Here is a 14,498-nt window from a genome sequence, read left to right as displayed (position 1 = left end):
CAGGCCACAGGCCACAGGCCACATCTGATCTAGGACAGCTCGCTCGCATCTCTCCCTGTCCGTCCCTCCTCTTCCCCATCTCGCCAGCCCCGCCGCGCACTTCCCCATCTCGCCAGCCCCGCCGCAAATCCACAGATCTCCGGCGATGGATGACCATTTCGCTCGCCTATCGGACGATCTACTCGTCCACATCCTCCAGTTCGTCCCCGCCAAAGAGGGGGCCATCACCACCGCCCTCTCCAAGCGGTGGCGCCATCTCTGGAGGGCGTCAGGCGCCGTCAACCTCATGGCCCTCATCCTCGAGGAGGAGGAGGAGGAGGCCCCGCTCAACGCCAAGCGCGACAGGTTCGTGTCTCAATCGCTTCAGATCCTCGACAGTTTCGTGGAGGCCGGCACTCTCTCCCCCCTCAACAAGGTCACCGTAGTTGTGGAGGCCCGGAACCGTGAGATCCTCCGTCGATTTCTTAATTCGGAGCTGGATGCGTTCCCGGATGGAGTGCTGCCACTACTTCTCGCACACCAGGTGGTGCGCACCGTCCATGTGCTGAGGATCCAGGCCATCGACAAGGGTGAGCGGATGCTGTTCGAGAATGATCAGTTTGAGCCCGACCAGGCCTCTTTTGGGCCTCCCATCTACAACCTCAGCCTCTCTCACCTCCCGCGCCAGCATCTGCGTGTTCTTGATCTGTCCGACTGTGGCTACCTCGGGCCGGGACTACATTCTGTTGACTTCCCACACCTGCACAGTATTCGACTCAACCACTGCACAATCACTCGTCAAAATCTCAACAAGATTGCAAAAGCTGCCCCTTCTCTCACCACGGTCCGCCTGGAGTTTACCCTGTTGGATGTTGATGGTGGAGCTGATAGTGTCCTCGTGTTCCCAGCCGCAACTTCACTTCTCATCTATATGTGCTGCATCACGGAGCACGCAAGTCTAGTGATCAACGCCCCAATGCTGCGGGAGTTTGTGTACAAGGGAATTTCTCGGAAGATCTCGCTGCTCCCGCCACCAGAGGGCCTGCTGAGGGTGGGCTTGGATCAGATATACTTCCGAGGGAAAGAAACCAGATTCGTTATGCCTGTCTCCAGCAATTTTTGGAATTTTCTTCGGGGATGCATCCATGCAAGGCGGCTAAATGTGACGATGTGGAGTGTTGATGTTCTTGCTCAGACCAGGCCAAATGTAAAGCTTATGCAGATTGATACACTAGAGCTCAATGGTGTCTATTGGCCATCTTGCAAAAAGGTGGATTTATCCATTGGCAATTTTCTTAAATGCTGCCCCGCGCTCCGCAACCTCCGCATCAACCTCATCTCAGACCAGGAAGCTCACTTGACAAAAATAGAACCTGCCAGCTCTTTCTTTGCGCAGAAGTTCAAACCTGACTCTAAGGAATCCCTCAAACTGTTTAGCCGATACGAAATCAGGCAGCTGGTGGAAGCATGGGAGGATTCCGAGGACTCTGTTAGCTCCAAGCGTCCTAGGATGGAGGCAGATCTTATGTTTGACGAGCTCAATGGCCTCACTGGTCAGGACTTCAAGTGCCTTGAGACATCACTAACAAGTCTCGCTCTTCAGTTCAGGCAGGGGGAGAAGTGCCCCTTCGGAGTCAACCTTTTGATGTTTTTCGCCCAACACGGCAAGGTTCTGGAGGAAATTTGGCTTGAATCTGGACTGCATGACCACCTGAATGTCATGATTGATAAATGGCTAGCAGATCGGTTTGGAAGAAGGATGCCGGATGAAAGGCGAAAAAAGGTACACCTCTTACTGCTTCTTACTCGCTGGCCTCCTCTAATAACTTTGTTGTTCCTGTAATGTTTCCATGATCTCCTTGTTACTGCCCACTGTATATGTTAATCTTGTGTAGAAACTTACTTCTGAAGATCTAATGTTTCCATGATCTCCTTGTTACTGCCCACTGTATATGTTAATCTTGTGTAGAAACTTACTTCTGAAGATCTGTCACTGCCCACTGTATATGTTAATCTTGTGTAGAAACTTACTTCTGAAGATCTGTCACTGCCCACTGTATATGTTAATCTTGTGTAGAAACTTACTTCTGAAGATCTGTTGTTGAATATATTTGATTAAAGGCTGGAGGTCAATTTTTGTAATGGGAAAATAACGCCAATATCAGAAGTTACGTCATTGTCCAATTCTTATAAAGTAATTCTTATAAAGTAATAAAGCATTGCCATGCATCCTTTAGGTCTGATCATGGTGGCGTGTAATTGTAATTAGCTGCTGCCCCACATAATTATGCTGGTCAAAATCTATAGATCTACAAGTGTATGTATGTCAGGCACACCTGAGGCTATACCAAATTATTTTTGACCCACCTCCTGCTTGCCCCAAGCACGATGTAGATGCGCCGCCTCCATGCTGGTGTATGGATCGGAAGTCAACTTTTTTTTCTCTTTGTTTGAGGTACCTAAAGTCATAGCCTAAACACTAGAGGTGAAAATGTTGATTAGCTGTCACAAAAAGTAACAATTGGACCTGTAGATCTAATTCCTCAGCGGTTACCAAGTTAAAATAAAATCTTCCCTATTTGACATCGAATCATCTCGCATGTCAGGATAATTGGACTTTATTGTTCAGATTAGCTCTCGGCCTCTAAAAGCTAATTTAGTTACAATAGCAACGGAAATACCGGTATCAAAGATCAGCCTGAAACCATTCGGCAATGGCTTGAAACACTTGACAGGCTAGCTGATAAGTGCTTTTCTGAATTTTAAATCATTCTGATGGCATGGATTTTAATTCGGCTTCCTCACCAATCTGTAGAGAGTAGAGACTGAGCCCAACTTGTGGACATTAAGCATGTTGTTTATATGTACATAGCACACAACATAAATAGAAAGTGAAAGAATGTTACGCAAAACAATCTGAGTCAAAGCATGTTGTTTATATTCTGATGGTCATGTTGATTCTGTTTTTTATGTATGTGAGTTCACCGGGTGTCTTAACTATCTATGATGATGCACATATAGTATTCTTATAGTTTGGTGCTATGTGTAGGCTGGAGGTCACTGAGATGATCAAGGGAAAGACTCCTGAAGGGATCTTGAACGCCATCCACATTTGAAAAACTTCAGGAGCAGCTGTTGACGATCTGTGATTCGAAAAAGAACTACGCTAGGGAGAAGTTGTAACTAAGTTTTGGTTTGCTGACTCCGTTCCCTTTTGGTCGTATTCTGGTGCACGTTTTGAATCTGGTGATGAGGATAAATGCTCAGTGTGTGTTCTTGTGCCCTGGCTGTTGCTAGATGATGTGTTACCTGTTTATCACTTCATTAAATGTTTAGGCTTGTGCATTATTTGGATGTTTATGACTTTGTCTCTCTGTATAGTAGGTTTTCCTATCCACTGGCATCCTCCACGGCATCCGCCACCCAATCTGAATGCTCATTTTTACCTACTCTCTACTTGGTATGTTAGGAACTTTCACTCTGTACTTGGCGTCATCTATGTTAACCTTGTCTAGAAACTGTATTCTTCTATAATTTACTCCATCGATTTGTTGCAAGCGTTCATGGTACGGGCGTCTAGCAGACTGGTTCCAGAGCTTGATCCTAACGAGTCGCCAACGCCTGTTCATCCAGCATAATTTTTTTATAAATCGAGCCACGTCATGAAGGGTGAGGTGTTTATAGCAGATGGATATCTGAAGCAGTCGCTTAACATCGTAAAGCAGGGTTGTGCACGAGCTCGTGTCCATGCTGCCGGGAGATTCACAAGCCAACGTATATGACCATCGGCTAGTACCCTGCAGTTAACGTTTACAGCATGAAAATGTGAATATATATCTCCAGAATATAGGACAACTATTAGTTCCATGGCTCTTCTCTTACGAAACAAAATCTAGTAGCAAGTACCAAACCATCCAGGACAAAGATCAAATACCATAGCTACATATATATGGCCAAATCAAGCAGAATGGAGCGCAGCTATTAGTTTCAGTGGCTGTTTGCGGTGGCAACGGATTTCAAAAATCAAATTTTACAAGTGAAGTACTGATCATTTGGACATCTTGGGGTTCTTTGCCATCTTTTTTAGTAGAATTCCCACAGCGATGCTATAAATCCGCGTTAGTACAATGGAAACAAGAAATTCCAGTGGCAGATCCATAAGTAAGAACATTTTAATGTATATATAACTATAAATTTCCCATTAATAATAACACAATACTACTTCAGAGTTTATGATTTTACATGGATCAGCCTAATGTTCTATGACTTCTATCCAATCATAGGAGCAATACTTTTGTGGCTATATATCAGCATTCAGTAATCCAAATTGACTTGGCGAAACTAAGCCAAAATTTGGTCGCCCCGTCGATACCTTTCCAGGAAATTACCGAGTCCTTAGCTTTTTTTTCTTCATCTGAGCAGGAGTTGCTTTGTGGGAATAAAAATGGCTATAAAACTAGAAACAGTTAAGAGTGGGTTCACCAAGGTCATTCTCCAACAAATCAAATCATCTGCCAGGTAGCCCTGCTCTGCTCTGCCCTCTGCTTTGGGCTCGGTTCAGTCTGTCAGACGGTTTTCAGTTGATTGGTTAGTCCTCTGCTCTTCTCTGCTCTGCTCTGCTCTGCTCTGGCCTCAGGGTGGCGAGCTGATCGACAATGGGGCTACCATCGTGCTCGTGGTGCCCGATGCATGCTACGGCGCGCCCCATTGGCAAAAGAGGAACTGTCATCAGGTATGCTTCGTTTTTCTTCATTTTTCTCATGCCCAATCTTGCTCTGTTTTGATGATGTACTTCCAATAAAGCACCTCCAGGGCACAAACATGTCGCCTTTTTCTCTGTATTTATGCACATTTGATGTGGAATTATCACGAAATGCTTGCAGAATTGTACAATCTGTGGTTCTAACACTGCTACTGTTGTGACCCTTTTCTCTATGTGTACATATTTAATTTACAGTAGTGCAATTGCATGTTTTGGGTTGTTACACAGACTATATCCACAATTAATCAGAAATGTGATCATGATTTACATTCTCAGAGATCATAACATTTAATTTGCACATTACAGTCTATGGTTCTACCACTACTATTGCTGTTAAATAAATACCGAGGCATGCTGTGCACTTCAGCTGCAGCTCTGCTTCTTCCAGTTCACTATTTGTTGGGGAGCCTAGGCGACATTAGTTTCCATTTCACTAGTATTTGCGAGCACACCCTCCGCTCTATACTCATATTTCTTCTGTTTATTTGTACTTTTTACATATTGCAGGCTTATACCTATTCCTTTTTTTTTGTTTACCATTTAGGTCATTAGCTATAGCATCAAATGCTGGAATTAAGGTCTTACCCCACGACATCTGCTATGGTCTGCAAGAGAGGCTGGTTACAATCACAGGAAACTTGGACAACCAGCTGCAGGCAATATTCTTGATACTTTTCGAGTCGCTACACATGCTCCTATGCAGGCTTTTCTGCATAACTATTAGCCCTTGATGCTACTACCCTTTTTTCTGCCTTTTTATGTTTTATGTATTGCCCACTACTCAGTTTTGGGCTGGATGGCTCCTTGTTCGCATCTTATATTTTTTTTTTTTTTTTTTTTTTTTTTTTTGCGGTGGGGATGAGAAATACATCAATCCGAACAGGAGCTACAGTCGTTGGAGATGGCTACAGCCACTTCCTCGGGGAAGCTTCTGAGCCAAAACCCAGTACGACCGTGTACCCTAGCTAATCTAGCCAGTTCATGGCTCACGCCATTCACATCCCGGCTAATCTTCACTACTTTCGTTTCTCGTTCCCCTAAAAGCTCACGAATGACTGTGGAAGCGTAGATAGATGTGTTGGACGTTGATTGTTGAATAAACTCCAGGGCTTCCGCGCAGTCCGTCTCCAGCGTAACTTCCATCTGTGTCCAAAGCAATGCCAGACGTAAGCCCTCCTCGATGGCAAGGAGCTCCGCCTCAGTAGCATCTCTGCAGTCCTCTAAAGCTCGACACGCTGAGAAGATAACCCCGCCGGCTGAATCATGTAAGATCATACCTGCGCCTGCATCTTATCTGCCTTGGGATATTTTGGTATAGTGTATTGTTTTCTGATATCCGCAATGGATTTAGTAAGACCGAACTTGTAAATAAGGTTGCTTCCATATTCTTTTCTGATATTCTTGTGTATTGAGCTGCTGGATTAGTCATAATCAATCGAAGGCATTGAGTTACTAGTCTGTATTACATCACTTTTTCCAGTAACTAATTGGCAAATCACGCTGCCATTCAGGTGTTCCTTTTCCATATCCTGTTTCATCTGTTGGTTGTGAAGACAATGGGCCAGATGAGCATGTTGAAAGATACCACACCAGGGTAAGATATTTTTATTGAAATACACCGCTACATGTTCTGATTCTATTTTTTTTCTGGATTGCTTCTTTCTAAATAAATGCCTTGTTAAGAAGTTATTTAAAAACGTAAATAGAAATAGAGTGAATCTGTTATGACCGGCCTAGTCCACCGCCGGAGGGGGCCCACTGGCCCAACCGGCCAGGCCTAAGTTAGGGGCTTAGCCCAAGTTAGCAGATTAGGGTTTCGCAATTCTCTTATAAATACAAGTTGTAATAGACCATATCGATCAAGCAATAAACAATCTTTTGTTGCCGACTCCCCCAGGAGTCGGAGTCCCCAAACCCTAGCCGCCTCCCTGCCGTGTGCGCCGCCTCTCCCGTAGCCGCGCGAAGGCGCCCAGCCGCCGGCGCCCTCGCCTTCGCACGCACGTCATCCCCTCCTTCCCCTACAATCTCCGCCCTAGGCCTGGTAGACACGCTGGTTCTACCAATTTGGTATCAGAGACCTCCGTTACGATCATGTCGTTCGGCCAGCCCACCGCCACCACCGCCGCCGCCTCCGAGACGCCGCCGGCCTCCTCCGCCGCCACGCCCTGCCGCCGCCCTCCACGGGCGTCGCGGCGCCTGGCAGATGTCGCCGGCGCCGCCGCCCTCCTCTCGCAGCAAGAACTCTCGACGGCCATCCGCGACCTCGCCACCGCCATCCAGGGCATCTGCTCGTACCTCATTGGTACGCAGGGATGACCACGCCGTCCTGCCGCCGGCCCTCGCCGCCTACCGGCCGCGCCGCAGCACTACCCGGCCAGGGCGCGCCCGCTCCGCCCCCGTCCTCACCGCCGCCGCCACCGTGGGCGTCCCGGCAGCCGGCCCCCGGCGCGGGCCCCGCCTCGCCGCCCCAGGGCGTGCCCATCCAGCGGGTCCAGTTTCCGCCGTCACCCTCCCGACTGCCGGCGTGGGTGACCGCGACGGAGCCCCCGCCCGTCTACTCGGCCGCACCGGCGCCTCCCCCCCGTCTACACCACCGCCGGGGACCCTCCACGCCCGTCCTTCCCGGACCCGCCGCACGCCCGCTTCGCCGAGCCTTCCGCTAGTCGCGCGGAGTACCCCGCCCAGGGCGCCACCGGCCTCGCTCCCCCACGCTACGCAAAGCTGGAATTCGCCATGTATGATGCGTCGAGGACCCCCTCAACTGGCTCAACCAGTGCGAGCAGTTCTTCCGGGGACAGCGTACCCTGGCTTCGGACCGGACGTGGCTCGCCTCGTACCACCTCCGCGGCGCCGCCCAGACGTGGTACTACTCCCTCGAGCAGGACGAGGGTGGCATGCCTCCATGGGACAGGTTCCGTGAGCTCTGCCTTCTCCGCTTCGGCCCCCCAATCCGCGGCAGCCGCTTGGCGGAACTTGGGCGTTTGGCGTTCACCACCACGGTGCAGGACTTCGCCGACCGCTTCCAGGCCCTTGCATGCCATGCGCCCGGCGTCACGGGCAAACAGCGCGCTGAGCTCTTCATTGGCGGCCTCCCGGACCACATCCGCGTGGATGTCGAGCTACAGGCCCCGTAGGACCTCCAGACGGCGATGCACTACGCGCGCGCTTATGAGCGCCGCGCCCAGGCGGTTCAGCAGGCGCCCCTGGCCCGCGGCACCCGCGCCGCCCGGCCCTCTCCTACGGCCGCGGCTGCCACCCGCCCCGCCCCACCTGGACCGACCGGGCCCGCCCCCGCGGCTACACGCACGTTCCGCCGCCTCACCCCGGCGGAGCAGCTGGAACGCCGCCGCCTGGGACTCTGCTTCAACTGCGACGACCCATACACGCCCAGCCACGTGTGCCCTCGCCTCTTCTACCTGGAGACAGTCGACGTGGAGGAGGGCGACCCGCCGACCGGGCCGGTTGCCGCGGCACCCGAGACGGCCGGGCCGACCGACGCGGCTGCCACGGCCTTCGTCGTGTCTCTACACGCGCTCGCCGGTATCCGCCATGAGCGGACGATGCTGCTTCCGGTCACTATCCAGGGCGAGCCTCTGGTGGCGTTACTGGACACGGGGTCTACGCATAACTTCCTCCCCGCCGCCACTATGCGCCGCCTCGCGCTACAGCCGACAGGTGGGGATACCCTCCGCGTGACCGTGGCCAACGGTGACCGCCTCCATTGCCATGGGGTGGTCCAACACGTCCCCCTCACCATCGGCGACGAGCACTTCGTCATCACGTGCGCCGGCATCGACTTGGGCTGCTTCGACTTCATCCTTGGCGTCGAGTTTCTGCGGACGCTCGGTCCCATCCTTTGGGACTTCGACGCCCTGACGATGACCTTTTGGCGCCATGGCCGCCACATTCGCTGGGAGGGCATCGGGGGCACCTCCCCCGCACCGCAGCTGCAGCTCCTCTCTGGGGCCGACGACGCCGAGCACCCCCTCCTGACGCACCTTCTGCAGCAGCACGGCGACATCTTCGAGGAGCCGCAGGGCCTGCCGCCCCCGCGAGCGTGTGACCATCGCATCCACCTGCTCCCAGGGTCGGCGCCAGTGGCGGTGCGCCCATACCGCTACCCCCAGCTGCAGAAGGACGAGCTGGAGCGCCAGTGCGCGCTCATGTTGGCGGCGGGCATCATCAGGATCTCCACGTCCCCGTTCTCTGCGCCGGTGCTGTTGGTGCGCAAGTCGGATGGCACGTGGCGCTTCTGCATCGACTACCGCACCCTCAACGCCCTCACGCTCAAGGACAAGTTCCCGATCCCGGTGGTCGACGAGTTGTTTGACGAGCTCCACGGCGCGCGGTTCTTCACCAAGCTCGACCTCCGCTCAGGCTATCATCAGGTGCGCATGCACCCGGAGGACATCGCCAAGACGGCGTTCCGGACACACCATGGCCACTTCGAGTTCGTGGTGATGCCTTTCGGCCTCACCAACACGCCCGCGACCTTCCAGGCTCTGATGAATGACGTCCTTCGTCCATACTTACGCCGTTTTGTGCTGGTTTTTTTCGATGATATTTTGATCTACATCACATCATGGGCGGAGCACCTGCAGCATGTCGCCATCGTCTTCAACGAGCTTCGAGCGCATCGACTTCACCTCAACCGCTCGAAGTGCTCGTTTGCGACGACCTCGGTGGCCTATTTTGGTCACGTCATCTCCGCCGACGGAGTGGCGATGGATGCGGACAAGGTGGCGGCTGTCGCCGCGTGGACGACGCCGCGTTCTCCACGCGCCCTCCGCGGATTCCTGGGCCTCGCCGGCTACTACCGGAAGTTCATCCGGGATTTTGGCCTCATCGCCTCGCCACTCACGCGCCTGTTGCGGCACGAGGCCTTCGCTTGGGATGACGAGGCTACCGCTTCTTTCGAGGCCCTCAAGGGGGCCCTGACAATGGGCCCCGTCCTCCAAATGCCGGACTTCGACAAGCCGTTCATCATCGACTGCGACGCCTCCGGGGCGGGGTTCGGCGCCGTCCTCCACCAGGGCGCCGGGCTGCTCGCCTACTTCAGCCGTCCGTTTGCTGCACGCCACCTCAAGCTTGCGGCGTACGAGCAGGAACTCATTGGCTTGGTCCAGGCCGTCCGCCACTGGCGTCCCTACCTATGGGGACGCTCGTTCCGCGTACGTACAGACCACTACAGTCTTAAGTTCCTCTTGGACCAGCGGCTGTCGACGGTGCCCCAGCACTAGTGGCTCAGCAAGTTGTTTGGCTTCGACTTCACGGTGGAGTACCGTCCTGGGCGCCTCAACACGGTGGCCGACGCCTTGTCCCGCCGCGACGCCGACCCCGACGCCGCTGAGGGAGTCTCGGACGGACGCCTCCTATGCATCCGCTCGGGGCCCTCCTTTGCCCTCTTCGACCACATCTGCCAGGCGACCGCGTCCGCGCCGGACGCCCAGCTGCTGCGGCAGCAGCTCGATGCGGGCGAGCTGGACGACCCCTGGCGCTTCATCGACGGTCTTCTCCTCCATGGCCGCCGCGTGTTCGTCCCTGACCACGACGACCTCCGTCACCAGGTGCTGCTCTTGGCGCATTCCGCGGGTCATGAGGGTGTCCAAAAGACACTCCATCGTCTGCGCGCGGACTTCTACGTCCCTGGTGATAAGGCCATGGTCCAGGATTGGGTACGTTCGTGTGAGACGTGCCAGCGCAACAAGACGGAGACTTTGCGCCCGGCCGGTGTCTTGCAACCGCTCGACGTTCCCTCGCAGGTGTGGGCCGACATCTCCATGAACTTCATCGAGGGCCTTCCGAAGGTGGGCGGCAAGTCTGTCATCCTCACGGTGGTTGACCGCTTCTCCAAGTACGCACACTTCATCGCGCTTGGCCATCCCTACACGGCATCATCGGTGGCCCGCGCCTTCTTCGACGGCATCGTCCGCCTACACGGGTTTCCCTCCTCCATCGTGTGTGATCGGGGTCCGGTGTTCACGGGGCATGTATGGCGGGATCTCTTCCACATGGCTGGGGTCCAACTCCGGTTCAGCACGGCGTTCCACCCTCAGACGGACGGTCAATCCGAGGTGGTCAATAAGGTGATCGCCATGTATTTACGCTGTGTTACAGGTGATCGTCCTCGTGCTTGGGTGGATTGGCTTGCATGGGCGGAGTACTGCTACAACACCTCCTACCACTCCGTCCTGCGCGCTACGCCATTTGAGGTGGTCTATGGTCGGCCCCCGCCGCCTATTCTGCCGGTAGACCCGGCAACGGCGTGGACGGAGGCCGCTGGCGAGCTCATCCGCGCCCGTGACGAGATGCTGGCCGAGGTGCGGCAGCGTCTTGTCCAAGCTCAGCAGGTCGCCAAGCACTCTATGACGGGCGTCACCGCGAGGTTGAGTACGCGGTGGGTGACTGGGTGTGGCTTCGTCTGTTGCACCGCTCTCACCAGTCCCTCGACCCGAGTGCCAAGCGCAAGCTTGGTCCGCGCTATGCCGGGCCCTTCGTCATCCTGGAGCGGATTGGGACCTTGGCGTACCGACTTCAGTTGCCCGAGGGGACCCGCATTCACGACGTCTTCCACGTGGGGCTGCTGAAGCCCTATCGCGGTGATCCGCCGGTGGCCCCTCCGCCACTTCCGCCGACGGCAGAGGGTCGTCTACTGCCCAACCCAGCCAAGGTGCTCCACGCTCAGCGACGTCGTGATGTTTGGCACTTGTTGGTGCAGTGGGAGGGCCTTTCTGAGGAAGAGGCGACTTGGGAACCACGTGAGGAGTTCCAGCAACATTATCCAGACTACCAGCTCGAGGACGAGCTGTTTGCGCAGGCGGGGAGAGATGTTATGATCGGCCTGGTCCACCGCCGGAGGGGGCCCACTGGCCCAACCGGCCAGGCCTAAGTTAGGGGCTTAGCCCAAGTTACCAGATTAGGGTTTCGCAATTCTCTTATAAATACAAGTTGTAATAGACCATATCGATCAAGCAATAAACAATCTTTTGTTGCCGACTCCCTCAGGAGTCGGAGTCCCCAAACCCTAGCCGCCTCCCTGCCGTGTGCGCCGCCTCTCCCCTAGCCGCGCGACGGCGCCCTGCCGCCGGCGCCCTCGCCTTCGCACGCACGTCATCCCCTCCTTCCCCTACAATCTCCGCCCTAGGCCTGGTAGACACGCTGGTTCTACCAGAATCTTAGGAGAGTATGTATGAGGTAGTTACTGTACGGAAAGGAAGGGGATAGTTTATTTCTCTTTTGCGTCATATTGCTTGTTGGTCATATGAACTAGAATCTTGATTCCATTCCCAATCAAATCCAAGAAATTATGAAAGGAGAAAATCATTAACTTTCCATGTAGAATGTTGAAGCCATTGCTCATGTAGTATATGTTAAAGCCCTAAACCCCTACTCTAGTGTACTTTATGCTTTAGAAAATGGACAACTGACTGTTATAACTCGGTTTTTACCTTCTTTTTTTATTTCACTCCCGAAACAAGAAACAATATGGAAGTTTCTTTTCCAAAGAAGTGAATAAAAGATGGTTGACTCGAACCTGTTAATCTGATGTTCATATGCAAGCATGTGTGTAGTTTCCTGCAACCCAGTCCCTTATCCCTCTGTGATTCACATACATAGTGTCATTGTTCATGAGATGCCTCTATGTAGTTTTCCGTTCTGCACGTAAATAAATTTCAATGACAATAATTTACTGTTTATGTTCAGTTAACCGGTTGTATATGATGCCTCTTGCAAAATCTGAACCATTGCTATTGCCTCTGATGTTCATACGACAATCTTGAATGTCTTCAGCCGAACACGCCCAAGAGATCACCGGATAACAATGATGATGCCCAGGAGTCTCTCACCATTGCTATTGCCGACGAGCATATTGGTGCGGTCTTTGGTCGTGGTGGGAGGATAAAGGAGATCATACAGGTATCCTGCATAAGTAATATGCACTATAAACATGCATGCATGGGGTAGTATAGTGTATTTCTGAACATAAAAACTTCTGATGGCTTCCATTTGGTGTGCCAAGCAAACATACATGCATATGCCACTTGAGGGTCCCTTTCGCTAACTGTTAATTTGGTTCCTTGGAGTTCAGGCTACCAGCGCATGGGTCAAGACTACGGCGAAGGGTGAGTTCATGGCTGGAACGAGTGACCGGTATGTTGGTTTTCTCTGTCTATGTGTTGGAAGGGCACATCATGATTTGAGCTGAAATACAGAATCCTGCAATGCGGTAACTCAATTTCTCTGCGTCTGTGATGCATATGCAGGGAGGTGGTTATCAGCGGAACACGGGGAGCGGTCGACGCCACGGAAACAATGATCATGCATGCGGTCTCGGCCATCCGTCGCCGCCGGAGCAGTGGCGGCGGCGAGAAGCCACCTCTCGAGCCGGATACCACACCTCGACCACTGGAGCAGAGTATTACCGAGTGACATGCATTGAGACAGAGTTTTTTTCGCATGCGCTGGTAGAGAGTAATTAAGATTTGGAGGAGAAGGCATAGTGCACTTATATAAGATTTACTCACTGGTGGATAGTTTTTGTTCGTCAACACGTTGTTGGCCTGGTACTAGTAGGTGCTGTTGAGCTCTGATGGTTTGTTTTGTGGTTGCGAAGTAACAACGGATCAAATTATTTCGAGTAAGAACTTACGAGTGGTAATTTCTTAATCTACTGTTGTTTGTTTTGTTTTTTTGGGAGGATTGGTGGATGAGGTAATTAGAGAGAGCCATTTTAATTTTTGGTTTGGATGCGGTCCAAGATGCGATACAATGGAAGAGAATCCTTGCTCTCTTTTCCACTGAAGTGGAGCTCTCACCGGCAAGCTTAGCAGCGACAAAAAGGGGAAAAACGTCAACATTTCCATGTAGAAAGTTGGAGCCCTTGCTCATGTAAAATATGAGAGGTCCACCCTATCTAGTGTACTTCAATACTTTATGCTTTAGAAAATGGACAACTCGCTGTTATATTTCTGGACAAAAAATATGGAAGTTTCTTTTCCAAGGTCCATATTACGCGTACCCCTTCGCCCGTGAGAGCCTGAGAAGGAGATCAGGTTCTCCTCGTCTCCCCTCGGTGCTGCCACAGATCCATCTCGATTATGTGGCCTCCGGGCAATGGAAGAGGGGTAGATCTCGGCCCCTGTCGGCGGGAGGGCTCCATTTCCTGTTTCTAGGGTTCAAGTCTGGTGGGGCAGCGGGTGGTGGCAGTGGTGTCTCTTCCAATAAGGTCTCCCGACTTCAGCCTCATCTCGACGGCGATGTCAGGATGCTTGTGGGAGTGGTGTGGTCTTTGGGGATTTTGTCTGGCTGTGGAGATCTTCGGATCGTCAAGCAGGTACTCTGCATCACTAATGTGCACTATAGACATGCATGCATGGGGTAGTATATATAGTGTATTTCTGACATAAAAACTTTTGTTGGTTTCCATTTGGTGTAAGCAAACATACATGCATATGCCACTGGAGGATGCCCTTGGCTAAATGTTAATTGGTCCCTTGGACTTCAGGCTACCGGCGCATAGATATGACTTCGGCGAAGGGTGGGTTCATAGCTGGCTAATGACATGTATGTTGGTTTTCTCTGCCTAAGTGTTGGATGGGCGCATCATGATTTGAGCTGCGAAATACAGAATTCTGGAATCTGGTAACTGAATTTCTCTGTGTGTGATATACTGATATGCATATGCAGGGAGGTGGTGATCTGCGGGACACGGGAAGCGGTCGACGCCACGGAGGCGATAATCATACATGTGGTCTTG

The 14,498-nt window shown here is 52.5% G+C and overlaps 1 protein-coding gene across 1 annotated transcript; it reads left to right on the top strand.

Moving 5' to 3' along the window:
• Positions 1-17: 17 nt before the first annotated feature.
• On the top strand, positions 18-3,339 carry LOC127293667 (uncharacterized). Its single transcript, XM_051323311.2, has 2 exons — positions 18-1,762; positions 3,029-3,339. The coding sequence occupies exons 1-2, from the start codon at positions 146-148 to the stop codon at positions 3,041-3,043; spliced, it is 1,632 nt and encodes a 543-aa protein (XP_051179271.1). The 5' UTR covers positions 18-145; the 3' UTR covers positions 3,044-3,339.
• Positions 3,340-14,498: the final 11,159 nt, after the last annotated feature.

This window comes from Lolium perenne, chromosome 4 (genome assembly GCF_019359855.2).
Source record: "Lolium perenne isolate Kyuss_39 chromosome 4, Kyuss_2.0, whole genome shotgun sequence".
NCBI classification, from domain to species: Eukaryota; Viridiplantae; Streptophyta; class Magnoliopsida; order Poales; family Poaceae; genus Lolium; species Lolium perenne.
The sequence above is the reverse complement of the archived record's forward strand: the minus strand, read 5'-3'. Positions and strand labels throughout refer to the sequence as shown.